Source organism: Bombus terrestris, chromosome 5, assembly GCF_910591885.1.
Source record: "Bombus terrestris chromosome 5, iyBomTerr1.2, whole genome shotgun sequence".
Classification (NCBI taxonomy): domain Eukaryota; kingdom Metazoa; phylum Arthropoda; class Insecta; order Hymenoptera; family Apidae; genus Bombus; species Bombus terrestris.
Genome location: NC_063273.1, coordinates 3,182,440 through 3,209,421, shown reverse-complemented (window position 1 = coordinate 3,209,421; position 26,982 = coordinate 3,182,440). Strand labels below are relative to the sequence as shown.

The 26,982-nt window shown below is 41.5% G+C and overlaps 2 protein-coding genes across 4 annotated transcripts in view; both read right to left on the bottom strand.

The window, feature by feature from the left end:
• Positions 1–16,643, bottom strand: part of LOC100650923 (follistatin-A) — a 64,462-nt gene extending 47,819 nt beyond the window's left edge. The window contains exon 1 of the mRNA XM_012308887.3: positions 16,388–16,643. Within this exon, the coding sequence (XP_012164277.1) occupies positions 16,388–16,619 (232 nt within the window). The 5' untranslated portion in view covers positions 16,620–16,643. The remainder of the gene's footprint in view (positions 1–16,387) is intronic.
• A 40-nt stretch (positions 16,644–16,683) lies between these two features.
• The window catches only part of LOC100643690 (angiogenic factor with G patch and FHA domains 1), an 82,662-nt gene continuing 72,363 nt past the window's right edge, over positions 16,684–26,982 (bottom strand). For 2 of the 3 annotated variants that reach the window (XR_007224009.1, XR_007224008.1), the window contains one exon: positions 22,663–23,359. The gene's annotated coding sequence lies outside the window, so the exon portion shown is untranslated. Of the gene's footprint in view, positions 16,759–22,662; positions 23,360–26,982 lie in introns of those variants that run through there. The other variant, XR_007224011.1, reaches the window with a different exon arrangement.

Below are 26,982 nucleotides of genomic sequence, written 5' to 3'. Positions count from 1 at the left end.
CCTTCCAAGAATTATTCTGAAATTCTCGACAATTTTCATAAGAACTGTAGAAATCGCAGTAATTTCATTTTTCATTGAAAGATCAAACGACGTAATAGAAATCTTCGATATAAAATGTTTGCCAAGGTCAAGTCGCTCGTTATCACGTATTGGTATTTATCACGCTGCGAACTGGTTGCTTTAAGTTGCTTAAAGCTGACGGCGTGGAGCAAACTTAAGATCCGCAGGTAGCACAGACGCTCAAAGTTCACAGCTAAGAATTCGTTTTCTGTTTTAAACAAAAAAGATCTATATAATCGCAATATCGTTATTAGTTTAAAATAATGTTGAACAGAAAGGATATTCTTCGATTACGAAATAAGCGAAATAACGTTTATTCGACGTACAAAGATCTCAAATGTTAGTCTTCGTGCGTATGCCACTTGCACGACACTTATCAGACATCTGCCACCGTATATCCTGCAATTTCAACATTACAAATAAAACCAATTTACTTTTATTCGGATAAAAACATCCATCTGCCCCACTCGTTTCTCATTGCACGAAACGAGGAAGAAGATTTTCGCAAAGTGGAAGATTCGGTCGGTTGAACAGGCGTGCTTGTCAGACGGTTTTATCGTAAACAGGAGGATAATGCGATCGAGCCGGAAAAATCTGAGAAGACTTATGGGTCTAGACTCGAGGTTCTAGGCTCTAGCCTCTAGGCAGTGCCAGGCACGCCGGTATGCGAGATACAAGCTGCCGATTAAACTTCCTATCCGTTCTCCTGTATGTACATTCTGTTGCTTTGGCTTTCGCGGATGCACTCTGCCATTCTCGTGTATCAAAAACTGGAGATTTTCAACGGTAGCCTTCGGCGCATCCCTGCTACCGACCTCAGAGAACGGTTATCGAAAGGCCTCTTGAATTTCAAAGTGTTAAATAACCGGTATACCACGATACGATACTTTGAAACACCACTCTTTCTTTGTGGTAAACGACGATACAACGCGAGAGCATGGAAAAGGTTTTCACACGGATCATTTGAATTTTTCTTAGGGTACAGGTTCCAGAATACAAAAAGAGAATGTAAGAACGCATTACGAAAGAAAGTTCGGATCGTAAACTCGCGGTATTGTTGATGTATTAGATATTCGTCGTTTCTCTCGCGTGTTTCTATGTCCGAAGAAAGTTTGAAAATAGTATCTTTAAAAGATAGATTAATTATCCTTAATTGTCAAAATTGAATCATTTTGAATTACAAAGAAATCTTTTTTTTTTTAAACATTCTAAAAAACTACGTCGATCGTAAGAGAAATTCTCATGGAACGTTGCGGTAACAGCATCCTCCTTGCCCTAAAAAATGAACTATAACGACACCGGCTGTGCGAAAATCCCACGCAAACGCGAATTTTTCACGGTCCGCGCTATGTGGCTTTTCCAATTCGTAATTTCACGCCCGTTACGCTGGTCTCGTATGCGCACATGACCGGGATCCACAGGAACCGTATGTCTCATTGTTCTCCGGCTCGTTCGCACGTTTAGCTCTTCCTATTATGCGAGATAACACCGGAAACCGGTTATCTCGGTTCCGATCGTGCACCGATCATTATGCTTTTCAGGAAGCGCGACTTTCCCAAATACGGCTACAAATGGTTGAGAGTATACAAAGTCTTCCGACGGTGTTCCGTCGGCCGTTTGTCCGCTCGTTGTAATGCCGTTACATCGAACAAAAGACCCGTGCAAATATCTTGATAGCCATGGAATGTGCTCTCCAAAGACAGATTGTTCGAAAGCCTGGCTTTCTATTCTCTCTTCGTGAAACCTATCGTTATGAATGCAACTGTTTTGCATAAAGAAAGAGATGCAGGAAGAACCAGGATCCGATATTTTCTCTCGAGAATAGAGCTATTAAACGATTGATATTTTCTTAACGAGTGACATGTTGTTAATCTGAATTTTTTTACCATTGATACGTTATTTTCAGCTGTTTCGAGTAGGATTTTTATGCTACTTGCATTTTATAAAATTTCTTACCAGTATTCTATTTATATCGCGCGTTACTGTCTCGCCAATTCGAATACTTCAATTAATTCCCGACAGCTGCAAATAACCTTCATGGCATTGCCGAAGGTTGAAAATGTAATCCTAAATTGCTATAATGAACTGCCCCACTAAAGTAAATACGCTTAATTTAAATTAATGAATAAATTATTGTGACACTACGGAGATATTTATGGTGTCACATGTTGCTTTCAAGCAATAAACTTATGACAATATTTATCACATCTGGCACAGTGCGTAACCGTAGAGTAATTTAATCATAGGAAAATATAAATCAAACTGACAAATCAACTGGATTTATAATTTATGAATACATTAGACTAATTTAGAAAGGTTTAATGTTTCAGTTTTATACCTGGGCGACTGTTGCGTGTAACTATTTCTCTATTTTGTATCGATATCGATATCGCAAAACTCATTTCTAACATGTAAGGTAGCAAATTAGTTGCAATAAATTTAGAACGATTTAGATAAAACTTGTGTTTACCTTCTTCGTCAATTAAAATTCACTGGTCATTCCTGATCCACCGGTAATAACTATGTCTGTGAAAATCATTTAATTAAGCCGCAACACAGTTTCTCGGTCGGTATAAACCGATCCTATAATTTCTCTCGAAATAACAACATTCGAGACAACGTGTTCCCATAAATTAACTTCGTCGGTCGCCATCGGTTCGCGACAACGTAAATCGAATCTCGCCGGCGGAAGAATTACGTTATCACGTTAAGTAATAAATTACCGTCTAATCGTAGATAAATTATAGATAACGTCATCAACCAGAGATTATGTAGCTGAAAATGGAGAAAATGTACGAAAGATCGTCGAACGAAATGCGTAAATCCATAAAGATCAGTTGATTTTTCACTTTTCCCCTTCATTTCCTTTCTCTAATCGCGCCACGATCATTAAGCCATTCGCTTGCCATTTTTTTACCGTTCTAGTCGTTCCTTTATGCATAGGATATGTGAAAAATAACGATAATTTATTAATCGTCACCTAGTGTATAGATAATTCGTGTTAGATTAAAAAGAGAGAGGAACAGGGATACTTAATTTTTAAATATTTGATTTCTTTTTAATCTACGTTTTATGTCGTAGATATCGTGAATGGTACTTTTGGTATCGACGATACTCGATAAGTAAGAACAATTCTGAAGATCTGTTTTTCGAATCGTTTTGAACACAATCGTTTCTCGATGGCTTGTACTGTTAAAATATATTCGTTACGGGTCGTATGATGCAACTTTAAGTCTCGTAAATTGGAAGTAATCGTAGAGAAGCAAATCGAATGAACATTGTTTGCCTTTTAGATAGAAATTCACGTGCAACGGCGGTACGATGAAAGAAACCAGATGTATTAAGATACTGCCGCCTTAATCGTTGTAATTAGTATGGTATATGTTGCTATTTGCATACGCAAACATAACTTTTAAAATACCGCTAATTACCACCAGATGACGTTTGTACAAAAACTTAGAAGCGATTAATCCCGTTATTTTTCCAACGTATTGCATACAACATCTCGTCTGTTTCCTTTTTCTTCTTCGTACAGAAATTAATTGCTTGAAAACTTTACGTTAGATTAGCTAGAAAAATCAAACAAATCTTCTGGAAAAACGAAGCTGAAATTAAACTATCGCGATATCCACTAACGATAAGCAGAACTTCACGAAACAGTTTAAAAGTTTTTCTAAGGTGTGCATTAATCGACTAATTACCATCACCCGGCTACCAGACGGCGATGTATGTGAATGGTTTAACTAAATTTATTTTCCCGCGGCTCCTTTCTCAATAACAGCGCACACAGATACGTCTACCGCGGCTGACGCCGATTAACGGTAAATCCGGCAGATAATCTCAATGAGCTTCGATCTAATCTTGCGTGTTTTCTTCGACGGACGTTCCGCTCGTCGGGATTGCCTCGCCTTTCGAGATTGCATCACGTTTTTCAGCGTTAATAAACAAGTTATTTTACGTTGTTAATTAACCATGTTCGTTCTACATCCTCCCCTCATTACGATATTATAAATCCGAGCGACTCTTTCGTTGATCGGACCACGTCAAACGGTTTTCATTTCTCGTTCGACGATCGACGATAATTCAACACGATAATTCAGACGCAAGAACGGCTCGCACGATTAACGTGTTTAAACGATACCCTAATAGACACCGATCCAGTCAGTTAACTTCAGTTTATTTCCTTCGCGTCAGATCTTTACTTCATTAATACGTCCGTTTTAATTTTCATCGTGATTAACCCGTCGATATTTCGAGAAGCAATCCAGACTCGACCCCCTATATAGATCGTGATATAATATCCCAGGCCGATTCTATATTTGCATGTTAATGTAATGTGATGTTTGGATTAATGTCTGAATCTAGGTCGTGAAACGGATGATTAGATCGGTGATGTCAGACACCAAAGAATATTACGAAACTGCATTAGGAAGCGATGCATTTGAATAAGTCCCGAACTAATCGGAGAATCTGGAGCTCGTTGAGAACGATTATTGATAGAATCTACAATTTCAATTGCTTGTACGCTGTTAATTTTACGGAAGAGCGCACCGTTTACTACCAATGAAAAGTTACAAGCTTTCAAGACAGTTTGTTACGTAATAATTATTACTCTATCATTTCAGTAGCTTTTAAAGTTAATTTCTATAGATATTTCAAAGTTGACAAATTCACGAACGTGTCGCTCTTTTAATGTTATCGTCGTTTTACATATTCGATATAAGATCGTTTGTCCGTAAACTGGCTGCACTGTCAATTTCTATACTTCTCCATCGAACGAAACCAAAAAGGAGCACCCTTAGCTTAAAAACCGAAACAAGATAAGACGTTGATAAAACAAATCGAAATTACTCCACAATTACTAAAGCTCCCACCATTGCCACGATCCAGACTGGTCCACGCTCTCGACAGGCTTATCCATTTGCTACTCGACTAAACTAATACCTTTTACGCTATGTCGCCACAGTACCAAAAATCCCGACGTCCACACCTCCTCAAGCGTGGAGGATCAGCGTGAAGCGTAAACGTATCCCCGCGAGCCTTTTCCGGGGTAGCGATCCCACCAGGGCTCCGATGAAATAACACGAGAAGAGTATCGCGGGATCGGGCGACAGCAGGTGGTAAAAAGATCGGTACTCGGCCGAACAGACGCTGCGCAGGCATTCGCGACGTGCCGCAGGGAGGCGAGTTCTTGCCGAGGCAAGACGGCCACGCGGTTAGTCATCAAGGTCCGGAGATTATTCCCGCGGACGGCGACCCGACCGGTTGACCAAAACCACAAGCTTCTCCCCCCGTTCGACCGTTCGTTCGTTGTATACTCTCGTCGTGCTCTCCTTCTTCCCCCTTTCCCTGGTTGTTTTGCCCAAGCCTCTCCTTTCTCTGTCTATCGTTCTCTTTCACTCCTTGCTCTCTGTTTAACTCTCTGTCGTCGGAGGTGCGCATTTCCCTCCGCGTTTCGTGGCCGCGGTTGCCTTCGTCTCGAGTCACCAGTACGTCCGATGCCAACCGAGATCGAGTAATCTTATAAAGTCAACTGGGTATCGGGTATTGATGGCTACATTGTTGCGCGTCCCCGTCGAGAACGTCCCTTCCGTCGCACGGCAGCTTTCACGCGATCCAGCCCACCGCTTTTTTACCCGGCCCCGCGATTTATCGTCGTTTCACGGAGGATCCACGGTCGGTCGACTGCGCTCGGTCTGGCCTTTCGTCGCCGTCGATCGCAACAGCTTGGACACGCCCGCTGCGGTCGCTGACGCACCCTCCGCCACGCTGCCACGGTGTGTAATTTTTCGACGCTTGGCGCTTCATCCGGCTTTGGAAATTGAGCAGACGATGGCTTCTTCATTAGAGATACTTTTAAGAAGAAAATCTTCTTTCGAGGATTCTTTGACACTTATCTATGACAGATTTCCAGCTATTTACGGCTGTTTGGAAATATCCTGTACGACGTATATAATTTTTACTTGCACAAAACCTATCGTCAACCTATCCTAATGCTCTTAAGACACCTGTATCTCTGAACCTTGCTTCATAGTCATTCACGATATCGTTTAATCATAGAGTTTGAAGAAAATGTTCTCCTCTGATCTTCGATTACGATCGCTATATTCTTGCAAACTCGAACGTATCGTTATCTATGTTGTTACACTATTACGATCATTCTTATGAGAAAGATCTATTTGAAAAGGGTTAAATTTTAACCTTTGCCCCTTAATTCTCCCTCTCGTCCGTCATTTTTCTAATCCTGATCTACGATCGAATACTACTATTCTCACAGCAAAGTCTATCCACAACAATCGACCATTTCTCCGACTTGGCTGCGATAACGTCGCTTTTATCGTGCAGGTTTTCGAGTAATCACTCTCGTTGTTGGAACTTGAAACTAACCGCACGCGCGCGCATAACTCAAGTGTTTTATCGCAACCTCATCATCACCGCAGACTGCGCCTTCGGCCATGCACGTCGCGTCGGTCTGTTTTTGCTACGCTACTCATATTAAAGGCCTCCGAGTCAAAGTGCTAATCCGATACGTGTGTACACGGGACGTAACTTACATACGCACGTATACACAACCACTCGCTTCGTAATATTCAAATACACTGCTCCGGTTCGCTCCTAACTTTCGAAAAACCAACGCTCGTTCGCGTCATTGTTTCGTCCCGCGCTCATTATCCTTGAGTCAGACTCTCTGTTTTCACCGATCGCCAAGTAGTTTCGGTCATCTTGCTGTCAGACTCGTTTCCCGCCTTTTAGAAGCCGTCGCACTGCGTTTCGTACGTTTCGTTCGAGTTCACGCTCGAACCTAACAATGAAAATTCGAATATACGGTTTTCACGTTACTTCGATGAAGTCGTATCGCGTGTTTCGCCTTCGTTTCACGCGTCTATAACATATTTCCCAGTTGTTTATTAGAATTTATATAATAACAGATGCTTTCCTATTATTATTCGAGTGGAAGTGTGCCATAATTTTAAGGCTAAGACGTTATATCCACACCTTTTTTTTTTTTTTTTTTTTTGATAATAGTTTTAATACCACGAAGATCACGATTGATTTATCAGATACACGCGAAATCTTTTTATAAGTATCCTTAAACCGATGCATCGTAAAATATACCGACAAAAGGTCGTTTGTTATATAATGTATTGAATTTGGTATAAATGTATTGTACTAGGTTGGCACATATGATATACGTCGCTTTTGCAAAGAAACCTTTAACTGCGTGTAGTTTCTTTACTAAACATTTTTATTATTCAAGTGCTACGTTAAAATTGCTAAGCAATATTTGCATAATATATTATTCGTCCTCATGAATAATATATGCTTGATGGTCGATTTACGCTTTGCAATTAAGAATGATATTTCATTAACAGGCAATGAGTACATGTCCTTGTGACATCGTACCAGCAGATATGAAAAATTCATCGTATTTTATACTATTGATTGCACGTTTTCGTCACATTCGATATTCCTCGCATCAAATATCTGATAATGTACTAAACAACGTAAACAGATACAGATGCGATGTTTCGCAGATTCGAACAAGAAACAAGGAGTACAGGAGAATACATTAATTCAAGAAAGCGATACTTCTCTTGGCGAAACTGTACAAACATGCCGCCCACTGATTCGTCCGAAGTGCAGGTTAAAGAGCTCGCCGACCCCGCGGTAGCATAAGTTTACGTAACGCCATATCCGTTATTTTTCGCGATCGTTCGATCAGGTCTTTCGATAATGTGTTCAATAACATTGTACAATAACGCCACGACATAATTGATTTTGGAATCATGATTTCGAGCCTAACACGCGATCCACGTGCATTGTATTACAGGATATTTGTTTAACGTTACAGCTACTAACGACGTGCAAAGAATCGTTCAAACTGCAAATTTGTACAATTTCTAGGAAAAATTAGAAATTGATCAAATTGACTTTGACAATTTCACAAAAAAATGTATAGAATCGAAGTTTTGCGGGATCGTTAATTTTTAGCAGCATACTATATTGCCTTTTACTCGATTGTCTTAAATTAAAATGAATTATGGAAGATGAAAGTATTTATTATCTCTTCTTATCATAATCTTCTAGACCATGTTATCGATCTAGTTATATTTGTTTACTAGAAGTCTTTTATAATTAAAGCTGTTTAAATTGAAGTTGGCAAAATTTGTCAAGATTCTAATTGTAAATCATAGCAATGAAATAAAAGTTCTCTGGTAAACGAGTGTTCTCCATTTAAGAGTCAACTGTCATGGAAGTCCAAAAGACAGTCAACAAACAACGCAGCACGCATATGCGTAAAAAGAATCGAAAAATTCGTTTAGTTGTATGAGCGAAAAGGATCTCGTGCGCGCCGGATTACGTAACGCAGCTGATTTGACTAAAAATATCGAACACGAGGATTATATTCCGTAAGCATCTAACGTTACACGCTCGATCGAATAACGCTAGACTTAGCAAATTTTCGTTCGCGTTAACGAACGTACGACAGTACGTTTGTTCCGGCTGCCCCGTGTGGCCCGGCACGATCAATAAGATCGACAGCGTACACGCGAACAGCCATATTTACGACGTGCAAACGTGATCGCGTAAATGCAACGCGATGCGGCTGATTGCCGCGCTCGAGGAGCTACACGGTACGGCGCGCTTTCGCTCCGTCAAGTTGCCAGCAATGCTCGAGGAACATTTTTCTTTTCGTCGTTCTTCGTTCCCTGTTTTCAGTTGACTTTTATAAATATGATCATAAATATCGTTATTTATCCTGAGAGTTGTTACGTTCTTTCTTTCATCGGTAAACTGCGAATTTTTATGCAAATTCGTATTTTTATGAGCAAAAGTAAAGAGATTGAGACCAAGCATAGAGATTTACTTTATGTTTTAAATAGTACAATAGCGGTACTTTTTCTTGGGTATCCTATACGCTTTCACAAGCATCGGAAGATTCATAATCATCGGAATATAATAGAATCAAAAATATTGGACGATAATATTTAACTGGAAACGTAAAACGTTAAGACGAAATAGAAATCTGGTGTAAAAAAAATAATATCTTCTCTCAATTAGCGATACATTGAACTGGCCGGTGTAAGATAATGCTTCAATTCCTATACGTTTAAAGAGACGTTGCAATAGTGCAAAAACCAGGTCGATGCCTAGAGCAGTTTTAACGCCAACCTATTTGTCATTTGGAGCGAAAGGAGTTAACGAGGAAACTGAATACTGCTTTGTATAACGGTTGAACAATTCCGTTCTGTGTTACTTCGCAACCTATTCGCTATTACCTTTATAGAAAAAATGCAGTTACACAATTTGTTCAAATAACAAGCCTATAAATTTTCTTCCAATCAAGCTTCTACTTTGAATACCTATCGCTGCAAAACGTAAACTCTTCTTAATCCCGCAACGCTAACCGAATAATCATCCCAATGGAGCCGAGATCGTTGTTAAAGCAACTGGCAGAATTAAAAAAGCAAAAATAGCTGGAAATTCGCGAAAATACAATTTCTCGTATTCGCAGATTCGTTCTCCTAAACTCTACGCTCGTTCATGCAGCCGGTCCAGCTCAGATACCTCTAGAAATTCCTCGAACCATCCAACTCATCCCCTGAGTACACCTAACTACCTAGCCGTGCATTTTCCTGCTAATTCGGCCGTTCAATCCCCAAAACGATAATGGACACGAAGTAGTCAGTCGCGTCGGATCTCGAGAATCTCTGAAATCCTCCATAACCGTCGCGAACGCCCCGTTGTCCCGAGTATTCGAAAGCACCATCATCGGTCGCCGGCGTCTACTATTCGTAGCTTCAGAGACGGAGCCGGCGAAAAGGCCTGCCACTCCTCCCTCTCTGACGGGGCCAAGGAGCCCCGTCGGACTTCCCCTCGTGGAGTCGTCGTCACGAGGGCGGAAAACTTCCCCCTTTCCTCTCTTTTTTCCCCTTTCTTTTTTCTTACTTTTTTCGAAAGGCAACGAGGAATGTTGGTTTGTTTCGGTGGAACGAGGAAAATGGCGCCAGAGAGCAGAGAGAGAGAGAGAGAGAGAGAGAGAGGATCGTAACCAGACCAGAGAAGGTGGAGAGTCCTCTCCCTCGCGCGTGGTTCACGCTGGTCAGGCTAGCCCTACACTCTTTGCTCTCTCGGTCGAGAGAGCGGCTTCGCGACTCGCCAGGCCCTTCTGGCCCCTCTATCTGCCTCTCTGGCCCTTCGTTCCTCCCTCGCCTCCCTGTTCGAGGACCTACAGGGTCCCTCTGCCTCCGTCGTCGTCCTTCTTTCGCTCGGTGGCATCGTCCTCGCGTCTACAGCCTCTGAAGCTCCACTCGCTGATGCGGAGCACTGACCCGCAAACTGGTTCCTCCATTACACCAGGCTTTCTCCCCCTCCCACCCTTTGCTCTCTCTTACGATATCCCTGTCTCTTTCCTCCCTTCCAACGATTGCCCCCTCGACTTCTTTCTTCCCCTTTCTTCCCCTTTCGTCCCTCTGTTTCATCGTCTTGGATCACTTCGATTCCCTCTAGTTTTCTCCCTCTCTCTTTCACTCTTTTTTTCTCCGTTTCCCCTTGCGCCCGATCTCTGTGTCTCTTTTACTTACAATTAGCCTTCCTACGTCCGTGTCAGCTTCTGCAACCCCCTACGGGACGATCGACCTCGCCAAGACCGCTGCAGATTCGACAAGACTGCACAGGCCCGATACCCTTCGAGCTTTTCTCCTTCTTTCCCTTAAATCGTCTTCCATCGAAGTATACGACTCGGGATTTTCTACAAAAACTCTTTCCATCGCCAGTGAAACGATATTTGTTCTGTTTATTCTTTCGCTTTATTTTTTTCCCAAAACTAGAAGCTTTATTTGCCGATGTAAGAAACTCGGATCGTAAAAGCTGCAAGAGCCGAGTCATAGTTAAAGCGGACAGACGATCTTTAACCTTTATCGTTTCAGTGAAACAGTTAACCATAACCTCAGACGTTTCCAAGGAACAATTGGCAAGTATTCGCGAGAAACGACGATTCGTCGGAGCATTGTCGTCGGCCAGAACTACGTGTGACCTAATGGAGTTTCCGAGAGCTGTTTCGCCAGACGGTGTACCGCTTGTTCGTCGCGTTTTCCCTGCGGCCAGTCGCGCCGGCAGACGTGGAATTAGCGCTGAATTAATTCGCACTTTATCGCCTGTACGAAGGCGAGCGACCACGCGTTTCCACGCCCGGCTCGCCGTGCATCAACGCCACTAATTTCGCTGGCAACGCGCGGATAATTGGCGATCGTGGCTCGCGATTGTTCACCGCATCCTCCGCGTCCTGCTGCCGGCCGACAAACAGACCTTCGAGACGCGCTTTCCTCTCGCGTGACGCGCGATCGATAAGTGTTTGAAAATGCTCTGCGAGTACTCCGTTCTTTCTAGCGTCGATGGATCGAATCGGATCGAACGTTCGATACGAAACGAGATACGATCGTGATTGTCCTTCTTCGCTTTTCTTTTTATATTTATCGATCGATGATTAATCGCGAAAAGGCAGCTCTCGTTGCTTGGTTTTTCTTCCCACTGTTGTTCTATCGTCATTTTTACCATCGTTCTATCGATCGTGATAGAGTTTCAAGCGGGATATTGTGTTTAGATCGTTGGAAAAATTCTTCTATTCTTACGAAGGTAATAGTTATTCGTTCGTTGTGTCCATTTGACATGACGTGATAAATGTAAAAACGTAGGCATGGCTTATATATTGCTTTGTTATTTCTGATGAATTGCGATATGTACAATCTTATTTTTAAACGCCTGGAATACTCGTTGCTATTAAATTTATACCTTTTTATTTTTAAGTCAGACAGTTTATACAAATTATTCGTCTTTCCATTCTGTTAATATTATATTGATTTTATTATATGTATATGTACCTTACTTGTACTTTCTTATGTATATATTTTTGAAAAACGAAGCTTGCTCGCATTGCGCTATTATTTGTTATTCGGGAAAACTCTCAACGCTCTCTATATCTCTGTAATCTGTTTAAAAATCTTCCATAATACAAAACGTAACCCTGTTGCTTTCTCTCGGAATATTTCTCGGTAGTGTGAAATAATTTTCACTTATTTGTGTATCCAAAATAGTAGATATAGAATACTCGAAGAAACTCTTGCGAGTAAAAAATTCAGTAGACGTGTTTGAAAAATTGTACAGTGTTCACTTTGCAAATCTTTTTTGTATCCGCGAATGTATAGAAATTATCTGGTTCTTAGAGCAGAGAAACGAGGCGATGACGCGAGCAACGCGTCGAATAATACGAATCAAATCCAATTAATTGCGTTAGATAATTAAGTTCGATTTTACGACCTATTATTGGCTATGAGCTAATCGTCCTCGTTACAAGCATTGCAACTGTTCTAGTTGCAATGGAAAAACCAAACTGAAGGATAATCTCGTCGCATCTGAACCACAGTTTAAACCAGTTTTAAACATTGAACAAATCACAAAAATTTGAAACGTTGGGCGAATTATTTCGACTTGAATTATTTAAATTATCTTTCATTTATTTTGTTATTTTTATTCCCTTATAGAAGTTTATTTAAAATTTTGTACAAAATTAAATTTAACAAATTTTTTATTTTACATTCGAGCCAACGTGAAAGCTTCGAGGATTGTTTCAGCAACTTTTCCAAAGTGTCACGAATTTGATGTGCCTAGCGAAAATAAATTATGCGACACAGTCCACTCGTCAGCATGTCCTTTCCAATTATGACAATTTCTGCCTTATTCGCATACTCTCCCGTAGCATATTGCAAAAGTTGGTCGTGTATGTCTACGATAATTATCGTTGGCCGATAAAGTGTCCATTGCGAGATTTCTGCGAGTGTAGGTCGCGTTTTAAAGAAGGGGGCGTGATTTCTTTCGTACGTAAGCCTGCGATCTCGTAATGCACGACAGTTGGACGATTAGCAGCCGTTTTAAATTACGTGCAAAGTAGACAATAATAGAACGAGAACACCGGCTACGCGTCTTACCGCGAGGTAAAAACATTTAACGCTTTTGCAGTAGCTTGTCGACCGACCACGACAGTAGTATAACGAGAATTTCGTGAAATCTGTCTACTTTATCTTCAATTATTGGCAAAAGAATAATTTTCTATGAATATCGAATCAATCCCAACAATTCGACGATAAAGACGAAGATACTTTCTAAAAAATTTCACTGCCATACACCGAAACGATAAAGATTTCTATCGAAAGTGCACATCTTCGTGAAAGTTTACATCTTTATCGGGAATCTCTAAAAGTCGAAGTTAAGAAAGATCGAAAATCGCAGTTACCCTGAAACGAGTTTCGTAGAATACATCGAAACGAAAGAATACTACGAGAAACTGAATTATGCTTATTTAAGGTATTAAGTAATAAATAACTTTCTATAAATACTTATATGCTTCCAGTAAATTCGTTCGTTTTACAACATTTTGCATTCTCATTTCTCGGTGAAGTTCTTCGTAACAGACTGGCGGGAAGTAGCCAAAATAAACGACGTGAACAAAAATAAGTACCAATCGTCTACCTGTTACGTTGGAAAATAGAAACTTACGAACGATCGAATAAAATAGAAACGAATAGACAATGCGATCGACATCGAATCGAGACACGTTTACGGTGACACAGTTTATTCTAAACGCGATAAATAAACAATCCGTTTGATCGATTGTTCACCGTTGTTTGCATAACGAGAATTGCGATCCTGCTAACAATCGGAACACACCCTGCTTCGAGTTACGTCAACGCCAGTTGTCATTTAGACGTTAACCATTGTCACCGTTGCAAAGTGTTCGCTAATGGTCTGCAACCAATCGAACGATCTTCGATCGACCGAATCGATCCCCGCACAATTTCGTAGAATTTCACTGTCGTTGGTTACATAAAATTCGCTTGCTTTGGTATAGTTATAAATGTTAATCAATAGACTGGGAATGTTTATGAAAATTTGTTTCATCCGCTAAATATTATAAGGGATACTTTATTTTTGATATTTCACATAGTGTTACGCGCCTATTTTCCATAAACATATAAAGATTTCATTAATTAGATACAAGTATCACTTACAGATTAATGGTTTATATCTTTAACGTGTTTATTTTGTTTTCATGTCACTCTGTAACATAATTTCGTGTCCCAAAGGAGAAATTAAAAAATGTTTCCCGACTACCGTTGCCAAAGTATTTGGAACGAAAAGAAATTTAGATGTTTCGAAGATTCAGAACGTCCTCCGTTACTTTTCCGAAGTATCTAGCGACTCTCATTGCTGACTACTCAATTACGAAAACATTTTCTTCCGCAACTAAAAGATTTTTTTATTATACGTATATCAATAATGGCGCGCGAATGTGAAAGTCATCAGGCTATCTTCAAGGCTACATCGCACTTTTGTTGGATTCATAACGATTTTCTACCTTTCACACATCTGTCGACGATAAATTCAATATCGGTTCGCAGCCGATTCTCGGACGTTCAAATTTTTGCAGAAAATAATTGAGGCAACGTATCGTGATAAGACAGAAAATACGGAAATCGTAAGTGGCAAATATTCTTGTCCCTAACTATTAAAAACGAAAACACGCTGATTAATAGTGCCGATACGTATTACACGCGTATAATTTTAAACAGGATACGTGCGACTTGCTCGCACTGGCTCAAAGTATTGCTAATAAATATACGTGATTGTTATGTGACGTTTATTGAGGATATCGATAGCTGTATGTAATTAGCAGCAACTTTAAGAAACATAAAGAACATCGAGTCCTGATCTTCTTAATATGTACAACATAAGCGTACCTACTTAATCAGAACGGCAATATCTGCCGGGCTTTATACGATTATTATTAAAGTAAAAGTCCAATAACGAAGGTCTTTCGCACATAAAAATGAAAAATGTAGGAGTACAATGATCCACTCTTTCGAAACATCCTGACATCTTTATGACATGGAGCAGCTGCATTTTAATACAGGCGACGCGAGAAATTTGGGACGATGATTTCTATCGATTAATCGTGCGATTAATCGTACGATTAAACGTCGTTAACTTGAGAATTTAAACATACGAACAACACCGGTTTCGATAAATGTCGTAGCAATAAAGATAAGAGAATATATTTATTTATATATTTTCTTAAATATCTTTCGTAAATTCCTTCGAATTTATCTCTCTTTTTGTATTAATATTAATATACAGATTAGATTTGTTTATACGATATTAACTAAACAATTTTCTATCGATATTAAATCGATCGTATAGAATTGATTAATGAACAAATATCAGAGAAATTACATTTCAATCGTACTTCGCTACAAATGGTTCGACATAATTCAAGTACCACCATCATCAAAAATAACTTTAAAACGTTCAACATGCTTTATAGGTTAAACACATAATCAGCAGCCCGTTACATCAAAAATAATTTCCCAATTTCCCAGCCATCTGGTATAAACACTTTATCAGACATCTTAACTATTCGGAAGAAGAAACACTAACAATCTTCGTCGGTTACGATTAATTGACAGATGTTAGTTACAATGAAACATATAAGTTAACAATCATAAAGAAAACCGAAAATCTCGGTGTTACGATAAAGCTGAATTTTGAGGGAATTTTTACAATGATAAAAAAATTGTAAATAATTTTATACAGAAAACTGTCACAAATCTGTCGTCAATTCAAAGTTCGATTCAATCTATGAAAAGCTGTATCATCTGATCGCTCTCAATGACTTGCATTTAACTTTATTAATTTTAATACTACATAAATACTCCGGACGTGAACGATTCTCATAGACGACGCGCTATTTCCTATACTCGTCGCTGCGAGTATAGTGTTTTGCACGCTGTACAAAATATCAATTAGACGCTACGCATATATTCACGTTGTTACTTTGTCTTTTTACTGAAATGTATCCGCACACTTGTTTATATTTAGTAGGATGTAACTCAATTACGAAATTACAGTTAAGTGGAATTACAGTGATTTTATCCTTCATACGAATGATCGTCATATAATTATGTAGCGTAGAATATCATGGCACATTAAGATCGAACAAATTAACGTTCGCGACTGTCGAATTTTGCGACTATTTTTTTTACATTGAATATTACTTATAATTTTCATAACGATAATAAAATTTAGCGGAGACGAATCAATTATGCATTTTCAACAGAAACAAAACAACTTACAAGACATCCTTGAATAAAAAGATTATTAAATCTGATAACATTCTAATTTCTCGAAAACGATGAATTGGTTTCGATAAAGTTTATCAATTTCATCTCCGTACAGCTTACTCCGTTTAACATAAAGTAAATATTGGACTCACCCGTGGCGGACTGGGTCTGAAGCAATAGTCCGATCAGCGAAACCAGGACGTAAGTGTTGTATCGGGGTGCCACGATACCCCGTCGCAGGGTCGTCATCTCAGGCGGCCCCCGCCAGGTGCCCCCTCGAGCTACCGCCGCCCCTGCGACCGCCTTCGGCAGCTTTGGCTTCTTAACTTCCGCCTTCGCTCCTGCCAGCTCCACGCCGCGTAGTCCTCGTGCTTCACATCTCATCTGCCACGCCGCTGTCGCTTCTTCCCCGTCCGGTGGCGACCGTCCTTTTCCCCGAATCTCGTCCGGAGCGTTTTACCACGTATCGGGCCACCACCACCTCCACCTCTTAGGCCACCTCGTCATTTAACACACCGTTTCGCTGAAACGTTCGATCGTTTACAGTCACGATCCCCCAACTCGAGTCGTGTGCCGGCTCCTTTCGAACCGACTGTTAACCGGGCCACTCTATCACTTACGTCTCTGTACTGTATATATGTATAGTGTGTATACGTTTGCTTGTATCTAGTTTACGTTGAGACGTAGTCTGTATGTATATATGTATATATATATATATATATATATGTATGTATGGAACCACCGAGTAGAACTCGAATCGAAAAGATTTTCTGTATTCCGAAATTTTGTTTATATGTCTTTCACGTAACGTCCCATCTGCCTCTGTGCGTAAGACGTAAAATTCGGTTACGGGGCGGCCCGTTCCACGTCCAACCTGAGCTCTGCGCCGAGAATCGGTGTCACGCGACTATAAGGACGCGCAGAGACGGTGCCACGCGAGATCGCACGCGATTAATATCGGTTGCATTTTCGCGAGAAAGTTTCACGTACACGTCGTTGTGACGCGACACACCGCCTGTCAAGATCCATCGGAACGACCGCCTTTGTATTTTACCGACTTCCTCGCGATTGAAAATTTTACGATCGTCTCTTTTTTCCTTTCTTTCTTCTTGTTTAATTTTGTGTCATATAGAATGGAATTAGAACGATTCGAAATGATTGACACACGTGTCAGCTTCTAAGACAACTGGCTTACAGTAAAGGGACGCTGTCCTTTCTCGTTCTCGATGGAATAACAACGATCCGCGTGGAATCCGTGTGTCCGGTGAAACTTCACGTCCGATAAACGCGACTCTCGAGAGAAACTGTAATGCCGAAAGAGGCACGCGACGAGAGCGAGAGACAGGATCAGTGCGAGAGTAGCGGATCACGTGTCCGGTGAAGGAAACTCACTGAACATCACACCATCCACGAGGAAAAGCACGGCGCGACAACGAGGGGAAAAGAGCGTTCGGCGGAAGCCGAGAAATCGATTCGAAACACCTGTAGAAGAAGCGACGTGTTTCTGTTCCGTTTCGTTCCGGCGTGTGGTCCCCAGCCTGGAACAGCACCAACAGAGTGTCCTGTCCTGTGCACCACCAGCGGTTTACTTTCTCGGACTCCGTCTCTCTGTCTTTTCTTTCCTCTGTTGTTCTTTCCTCTTTTTATTTCAAAAGACACGCGTCTTCCGCTTCCGAAATGAAAATCGTCTCATGATCACGTCACTCGATGATTCACCACCCGCGTACTAACATCATTTCTGTCCCTTCGTCTTTTCCTCCTTATTTTTCTTTATTTTTTCCCCGTTCCTGCGACCGTGACGAATCGTGAAAGTTGGCGGAACACGTGGACACGATAAGCGACGAAGAACAGCGGCGAGGCGCGAAAACGCGGTCACCCTGAGGTCTCTTTGGCGGCTATCGAGCCGTCAACGATTCGCGCGGCGAACGAGAGCCGGCTCCTCGACCTGCCTCACTCACGGATCCTCGTCGATCGTCCGGCGAGGAGTGACGACGAGCACCTCTCGTTTTCCGAGCCGATGCTTTCGGCGGCGGTGTAACGTACGACGACGACGACGGCCTGTGAGAGCTCGTCCGATCGTTCGTCCGTTCGTTCGCTCGCCCGCTCGCTCGCCTTCGTCTCGTCTCCTATAGCTCGTTCGTTCGTAATCGTTTGCTCGACTGTTCCGCCTCGAGAACGAGCGCGGGTAGTTTCGTGGCGCGCGGATTCGTCGGATGGAAACCAAGCGCGCACGAGGCCGCCCGGCAGACTGAGAGTAGCAGTCGACAGTCGACAGTCGGCAGGCAGCAGCGGCAGCAGCAGCAGCAGCAGCAGCAGCAGCTAGTAGCAGCAGCCAGCAGCAGCAGCCAGCAGCCAGCAGCAGCGGTACAAGGCGGAACGTTTCCCCGTGTGCCGAGCGAAGCTCTGCAAAAGCGGTCTGCACACGCGGCCGCGCTGTGTTATGTTGTCCCCACTTCCCTTCTTGGAGCGCGCGATCGCGGCTGCGGCTGCGGCAGCGACTCGCCTATCTGCCTGTATGCCTCTATGCCTTGCCTGCCTTCCTCCTCTATGTCTGCCTGTATGCCTGCCTGTTTGTCCGCCTGCCTGTCTCATGCATGCATGCATGCACGTTTCGCCTCCTTCTCCACCACCGACGACCTCCTCCTTCCTACTTACTCCTTCTCCTTGCTTACTCCTACTCCTCTTCCTTCTTTTCTCCTTCTCCTCGTACTTCTTGCATCCTCCTGCCTCCCTTCACTGCGGCCCCCGAGACTGCCTTCCTTCCTTCCTCCAAACTGCTCCATACGTTCTTTCCACTCTCTATCTTGCCGTTCCTCCTACGCTTTCCTTCTTCTATCTTTCCATCTCCTTCTTTTCTCTTCATTTTCTTACCTCAGTGTATCGCTTCTTTTCCTTCTTTCTACTTCTCCTTTCTATTTTTCTTCTTCTCTGTCGCCTGTCATCTACGTTTGTTTCTTCTTCTTCTTCTTCTTCTTCTCCTCCTTCTTCTCTTTCTCCTGGTCTTCTTTACTCTTCCGTGGTTCTTCGCTTTCTCGTCCTTCCGTTTTTTGCGAAGGAGACGCGTCTCTTTGTCGGGACCCGGCTATTAGGCTTCGCCGGTTCGCGATACCCCTCTCTTTTGGTTTACTTCCGGTATTCGTCTCTGGATGGTGGAAGGAAAGTACACGCCGCGGGAGATTCGATTTTGGTCCGGTTGTCGTCCGCCGGACGAACAGGAGGATCGGTCCCACCGCACGTCCAGATATTTTTTGCCCAGTTCCGCGATATTTATAGTACAGCCGCGTTTCTGTTTGTTTCGGATGCATAAATTGTGTAAGGCCTCTTTTTTCGACGAGGATCCACAAGCTTGAGAAGTGGGGAGTAAAAAAGAAAAGTAGTCGAGAGTGTCTTCTTTGTTCCCTCGTCGAGGGTCGTTAACTCTAGTCCCTCCGATGACGGATTTTTCGGATTCTTTTTGCGTCGCGCGCGGTGAGAGGGGACGAAATTGCAAGTGCGACGAAAGACGATTCTCGCGTTCGAGCGTAAATCGACTGTGTGAAAAAAATAGCTTTCTTTAGAAACGCTCTTTTTCCTTTTGGCGATAAAAGCTTTTAAACATAATTAAATGACTTTCGTGATCGACCGATTGGTTTGTTTTTAGTCCACAAGCATACTATAGCACACGATTTATTTATATAGTAGAAAATAAAGAAACAGTGGGAAAAATAAAAAGAACGAAGCTTGCGAAAAGACCATAATTTTTATTACCTTTTAAGCGAATGAACTACGATCACTTATTACGTTCCATTTTGTTTTGAAAAGCTTGTTTGAATTTTCCGGACAATTTTAAAGTCGTGCGGAGATTTCATAATTATATTTTTATACAAACTACTATAGAAATTACCATAGATAGTGCTACAAGTTATGTTTGTTAAATACACCTGCGGTAAACTTCCAAACTTTTATAGAAAAAAGAAAGAAAGACGGCAATCCGCACTTTAAGTCATTTTCGCGCAAAAATTCCTACAATTTCATCTCTACGTTTGAATCGAGAAATTTTTCTCCTTAAACGATAATAATAGTAGCGAGGAAACAATAGAGTCGACGATCGAGAATCGCGTTTTTCCTTTCACCCGTTTCGGTTTCGCTTCTTCAGTTTCCGTTTGCACTAAATGGCCCATTCTGTTTTCTTGCTCCTTCGAGTCGTGTAACGGTTTAACGATTGTTATTAGTACTTTTACCGCGGTTTGTTTTGTAGTCCGCGAATAAAATTGAACGCGAGAGTTGAAAAGTTTTTGGTTGTACCTCGTTCATCCGCTCGCAAACTTTTGCTCCTTTAGTTTTAAAAATTGTCCCTCTTTCCAACGATTTTACACCGATTCTTTCAGTTCAATCGTCTTCGGGTTGTAAACTTCTTCTACGTTTTTCTTTTATTCTAAAATTACATAAATTAAAGTGCATGAATTAATCATTAACTTGGTCTCTAAATTAACGACTCGATAATTAAAAGAAAAATCAAAGTTCTAAAAACAGAGGAAAAACAACACACTACAAATATAGTCGAACAGTTCGAAATTTCTTTTTATTTTTAATTGGAACCAATCTTTTCATACCATAAATAAAAATTAATTTGTACAGTCTTCTTAACTTTATACAATCTATATATTCACCGTATTCGTATAAAGGTCATAAACATTATCAATTGAACAACCTCGTGAAATGATATGAAACAATACTTTAAAAACACATGTAATTTCACGATTCGTTTTATTCGTTTGCTACACGACTAAACACTTAAAAACGTTCCTTTTTTTGTTACTCGTATCGTGCAATTTTGCCTTTATTACAAGAATATCGAAAACAAACACGTTCTCTCCCGTGACTCTCGAAACGAAAGCAAAAAGAAAAAGAAAAAGAAGAAGATGTGACAAACAAAGAGACCAAAATCCTTTACTCCCTGCAAACAATAATCCAGCAATCCAACCAGTCTTAAAAAAAAAAAAGAATCCTAACAAGAATTAACCGGCAAATTTCAAAAACGACAAAGCCCACAGAAAAATGAAGCGAAGTATTAAATTTCGCAGAAAAGCAAGTAGCAAAGAACCTAATCCCCCGTAACTGTGTCGTTCTTTGCAGTGAAGGGTTGACGCTTACCGAGCACCCTCAAACCGACGAACACGCGGTTGCGTGAGCGACGCGAGTTTTACGAGGCAGACGGGATGCGGATATCCCCGACATCGAGTTCCTTCGAATTCCTTGTACGAAACCGCGGTTACGTGTATATCATGTACGAACATATTTTACATACATCACGATCACCAGTCACCGTGTCGCTGGTCCGTGTTTTTAAGGGTGGCGTGCGTCGACAGCCGCGTGGAAATTCGTGCGTGAGGGCACGCGTCCCCGCGGATAAATCGTGCAGAACGAGCGCGACGATGCAATAGCGAAGTACTGTGTTTTAGTCCATTGAAGAGCGTGAAACGGGGAATAGAAACGGACAGCGTGACACACACGCACGACGGCGAACGACGACGATTCGAGTTGAGAGAAGAGGGTCGTAACGGCGACGACCTTGCCTCCGTCCCGGTGGCAAAGTGCAATAGTAATTGGTGGATGCACCGGTGCTACGTCTCTCTTTTATACCGGGCGGCCACGAGAAAACGGTACCGCCCCCTTGGCCACGTGACGATACCTTTGCAGCCGGACCTACCACGCGCTTCTTGCAGCGCACCCCCTTCAAACGGTACAACCAGAACCCCCACCAACACCACTTGCACCCTTCCTTCCGCACTTCCTTCCGTACTTCCTTCCTTTCTCCGTTTCCTTTTTCCGACTCTGCTTCCTACCGTCTTCGTGCACTTGCTTCATAATGCCAAGAAAAGAAGGAAAATAGGGATGGTACAGGGGTAGGGATTCTTTTCACATGGTACGGAGGTGTTGGCGTTGAGATGCATCGAGATGTTGACGAGTAAGAGGTTGATTGGGTGGATCGAGGGTGCATTGGGATTTGAGGAACGTGGCTCGGGGGTGGTTTTATCGAACAACGAAGTGGTATAGGTAGAATTTGGGGGTTGATCGCTAAGAGATATTTGGAGCAGTGTGTCGTCTTGTAAGAAGATAGCTGAATTTTTGACGATGTTGACGATGTATATATGATAAAATTATATTTGTCATTTTGTTTCATTAATAAGAACGGGTAAAAGGAGATGATCGCCACGTGGAAATAAAAATTTATGGGTATTTATATGGTCTTCTCCTTTTCTGTGACACGACGTTTGGTTTCAAAAAGCTACGATGCAAAAGTATATTGGCCGAGAGACGAAAGTTTGGAGTTTTCTGTGGAACGTAGATAAATCGTGTAAATTGAATAAATAAAGCGTTTTGGAAAATGTTTGGACTTTTATTCCTTAAGATAAAGACCAAGGGAAGAATGTTGAAATCGTCACGATTAACGCAAAGAAATAATTTATTGCGAAACTTTCTACTCGTAAAAAAATACTCTTAAAAATATATCAACATTTTCATCACGAAACATCAAGGAATATAAAACGCAATCACTATCGCTATTATACTTCACAACTAAGAGAGTAATAAAACTTCTCGTTTTCGCAAGAAAAGAGGAGAATCTGCTATAAAACAAAGTAACAGCAGTGTTAAAAGGCTAAAGAAAGCCTGAACATCGTAAAAATTTACGAATTATCTTTTTAAACTGCTTCCAAGAAACTTTTTCGCGACAAAAGATTGAATCCAGAATGGAATTGGTTTCTTTTCAGCTTGAGAAGCGTCCGAAGGGACGCGTATAAATAAAGGCAAGATAAAACGTTGGACAATGTCACAAAGTTGCAATGGAAGGTAAACACAGTTGAACGAACCCATCATTTTAATGCACCGTGCAATGAAATTCTAGCGATTCGAACCGAATTTCCTCCATGACGATCTGCCTTTTATAGCAGAACTCAAGAAATCTCAATACGGATCCCGTTTCATTCGTTCTTCTTTCTTTCCTATCCTCTGCCTTCGAGAAGAACTCGTCGCTGCAAAGGGAAACAAACGTTCCTTTTTAAGATCTTCTGTCTAGACGCGTTCCTCTTCTTAATTCACCATAGATTTCTCGTTTACGTAATGCGTTTTGCGCGAGAAGCACCCTGAAAATACGAAAATTATACGCTTGTTTGTATTTCTTCTTTATTTCGAAATCCAAAAGATTGTTCCTCTTTCTTTACGCGTTAATAATCGTAATTGTACTTTCCATTTATTGCTTCTCAAATTCTTTCGAGAGAGGAACTTTCTTTTACAAATGAATCTTTAGATAGACGCTTAAAATAAAAAGTACAATTACAATAATTTTTTAAATAGATTTCTAATACTTCTGATAGCATTGATCTATATAATTTTCCAATCCCTTGAATTAATTACCACGTTACATATTTATTCGCAAAACTGACCGATCAAAGAAACAGGGTTAAGGATACTTCTCAGACTTTCAAATAATTCTCCAATCGATTAAATATTCCACTCGATAAATAACTGGTTCGTTTCGTCGTTCTGATCAATCGATAACCCGGATGATCATACCATATTGATCGAAACCCAAACTACAAATTCTTGCAGATTCAAAACCAGCTGTCCAAACAAAACAGCTGATCGATATTCCAAAAATCCGCCATAGATTGATTAAAACTAAAACTAAGAATCTTTTCAGATTTGAAAACGAACGTCCAATCGATTAAACTATTTCGCTTAACGACTAACTCGTTCGTTTCACCGACCTTATCGATCGATATCCCGAATAATGCCAAGAAAATCCTGTAGTGCATCGATTTATCGATTGACAGTGTGAAAAATTCACCGACTAGATTCCATCAGCGGCGCAAAAGTATCCCGTGGAGAGTTCAGTCGCGCGCGTTCGTCTCCACTTCGAAGGGATAAAAAGCGAACGAAAGGGGAGGAAGTTGGACGGCAGTGGATCGTGGTGCGGTTGTGGTCGATCCTTCTCGACTCGATAGAATCGCGACAGGTGGTGAATACCTAGATAGTCAAGCGGTTCGGTGGTCACTCTGTCGATCATCAAAGAATAGAACGAACAAGTCAAGGTCAGTTGTGCGACCGGATGCAGCGGCCTAGTCTCGTTCTGGTAATCTTTTTCCTTTGTGCATCCCCGCTTTTACGCCGCGCGATTCTGATACGCTTCAATGAAGCCAGTTAGCTCTCTCTCACGATGGAAATCCGGAACGTTTCTCTCGCTCCTCCGTTATACCTCCACGCTATCAGCTTGTCCTGTTTGCTCGCTGATGGAAAACGCTTATATTATACTTGTACTATTTTTAATTTCGATGTCGTCTCTTGTTCTTCCAAGCCTCCGAGTTTTCTATCTTTTATCTTACAAAACTTTTGCGAAAGAAATAAGAAATTTTCTGCCGAAGGCTATCTTTTCGAGGTTTCTACAGTAAGTTGGCCGTAACAAGATGCATTCTCAATGTCTAAAATTCTACTTATTGGCTGTACAACTTTTATCAGAAAGCAAGGACAACGTGTTACACGAAGAGTCTATATTGTAATTACCAATTAAACAAATATGTTTATAGATGTTTCATGTTAGATATATCTATTTATTTTCGGCATAATTAATCCCAAATTTTCGAATCTGCCTAACGAAACCATCCAAAAATATGTGTTTCTTCTATCGATATATCAGTCGCATAGTTGTAAATCTACTTTAACTATCGTTCGATGTCCTTCTTAAAGTCGTCTACAAAAGTTTCAACGTGTTTTAAAAGCAGTCGCCCCGGTCTGGATTGCGCCACAATTTTCGCCGCACCCTATATATCGTGGTGCATCGATCAGTGCCACGAGCATCTCGCAGGACGTAAGGTTCGAATTACACGAACGATCGTATCCTTCGCGAGACTGTATCTTCTCTGCCAGCTTGATTCCCCAATTATTCCTGCCCTTGCCGCAGTTCGTGCGCCCTTACAGGCTTCTTTTTTCATCTCGTTTGCTTCTTAAAAACAGGAGAAAGTGTTGCACGCCTCGATATCGTCCACACTTTTCGTACCCTCTCGTCTTTCCTTCTTCCTCTTTGTATCTTTTCGAGGCGAAGCAAAAGCTACAGAGAATAAGAACCTAAAGCCTCTGGCATAATTTTATCGAGTATAATCGACGGATCGTTAAGATTCGTAAGGATTTGCTAGTTGGCGATCGATACGTTTCAGTATTCGAAATTACACCTGAAGCTTCACGACGAACGATCTTTTGATCTTCCGATGTGTTTTTGTCCATTTAACTCCGGATAAATTTAGTAACGCGGAAGAAATTGACGTTGAGGAAATTTTAAGCGCAGAATAACGAAACGAATTGAATTTATAACGCAGTATTAATTATATTTAACGTATTACTGGATTATATTTCTACATATATCTATCTGATAGCGAATTGAAAGCCTCTTTCCGAGCAACTTGTATAATAACTCATGTTTGATAAAGCACGTACGCAGCATTTCGCAAGAAATGAATTGTCTATGAAAACTATTCTCTAATATGTACCACTGTAAGTAATAAAAATCAAAAGCAACAGTAATCACCGCTTTCCACTCTAGCCACTAAAAATGTTCAATGTCTCGCTCACTCGGGTACGCTTTTCGTTAACTAAAATTCCCAATTTCCACCAAAGTCTATTTCCACCGAAACGTAAAACATCCCCGAGAGCTCAGCAATTCGTGTACCAATAAAGACATTTCAATACACGTTCCTCTAATTGGTCCGCGGTCCGTATCATTAACCGAACGTACGGACTGTACGGCTTAGCTGTTATTAAAGCGAAACCAAAAAGGAATGAAAACACTGGTTCGTATGATCGAACACCTGTACGATCGCGTCGTCCAAACGATCGGCGGCCCATTATGCCACGCAAACGGCATCGCTTGGTGCAGAGACAGGAAGCGGCTACAGAAAGGTACCTCAGCCAGCCTCCTATCCCTCTCTCTCTCTCTCCCTCTCTCTCTTTCTCTCCCTTCCTCTCTTCCTCCCTTTCAACGGCCGTGCTGCACAGAGAGCATCGACTTCTCGCTCGCGCGCGACCGACGACACGAGTGAATCTAGTCTGTATATGGTCGGGCCCAGTCCGTCTGGCCGGCGTCCAGTCAATGGACGTGATTCACTGTTCGGCGACGGAATCTCAGGCAGACGGACGAACGGATGGCCGAGTGGGAGAAGAGGGTCGAGAGGAGAGGAGCCGAGGAAGAGATACCGCGAGCAAAGCGATCGTCGCTCGAGACCTTTGCCGAGAGACGAGCTGCTACCGGTGGCACAGGTATGGATATACATATGGCGGGCCAAGGATCCTACTTTAGTTTTCTCAGTTGTGTCACTCTTTCGGTAAACTGACCACGAATAATATCCAAGTTCGATGCTTAAACGGATATCGTTAATTATTTGATCGTAGGATATTCACGCATTGTACACCCGCTACTGCGAATATTTCAAACATTTGAAAATAAGAACAAGAGCTTGAAATAACAATGTTACGATCGATGACGTCTTCAACTGAAACAAGTTGTGAAGGTATAGAGGTAAAATACCTTGCTACGATGTAATCGTGAGAGCTTCAACGTGTTTTGTAACACGCTCGTAAAAGATACGCACGATAAGTCGTTTTCTGTAAAATACACACAACGTATCGATAGAAAAGTTTCTTAATAAACGTTGAAATACTTTCGCGAATCAGAGTAGATAATGAAATATCGTGGAAACGTCTCGTTTCTAACACGGTC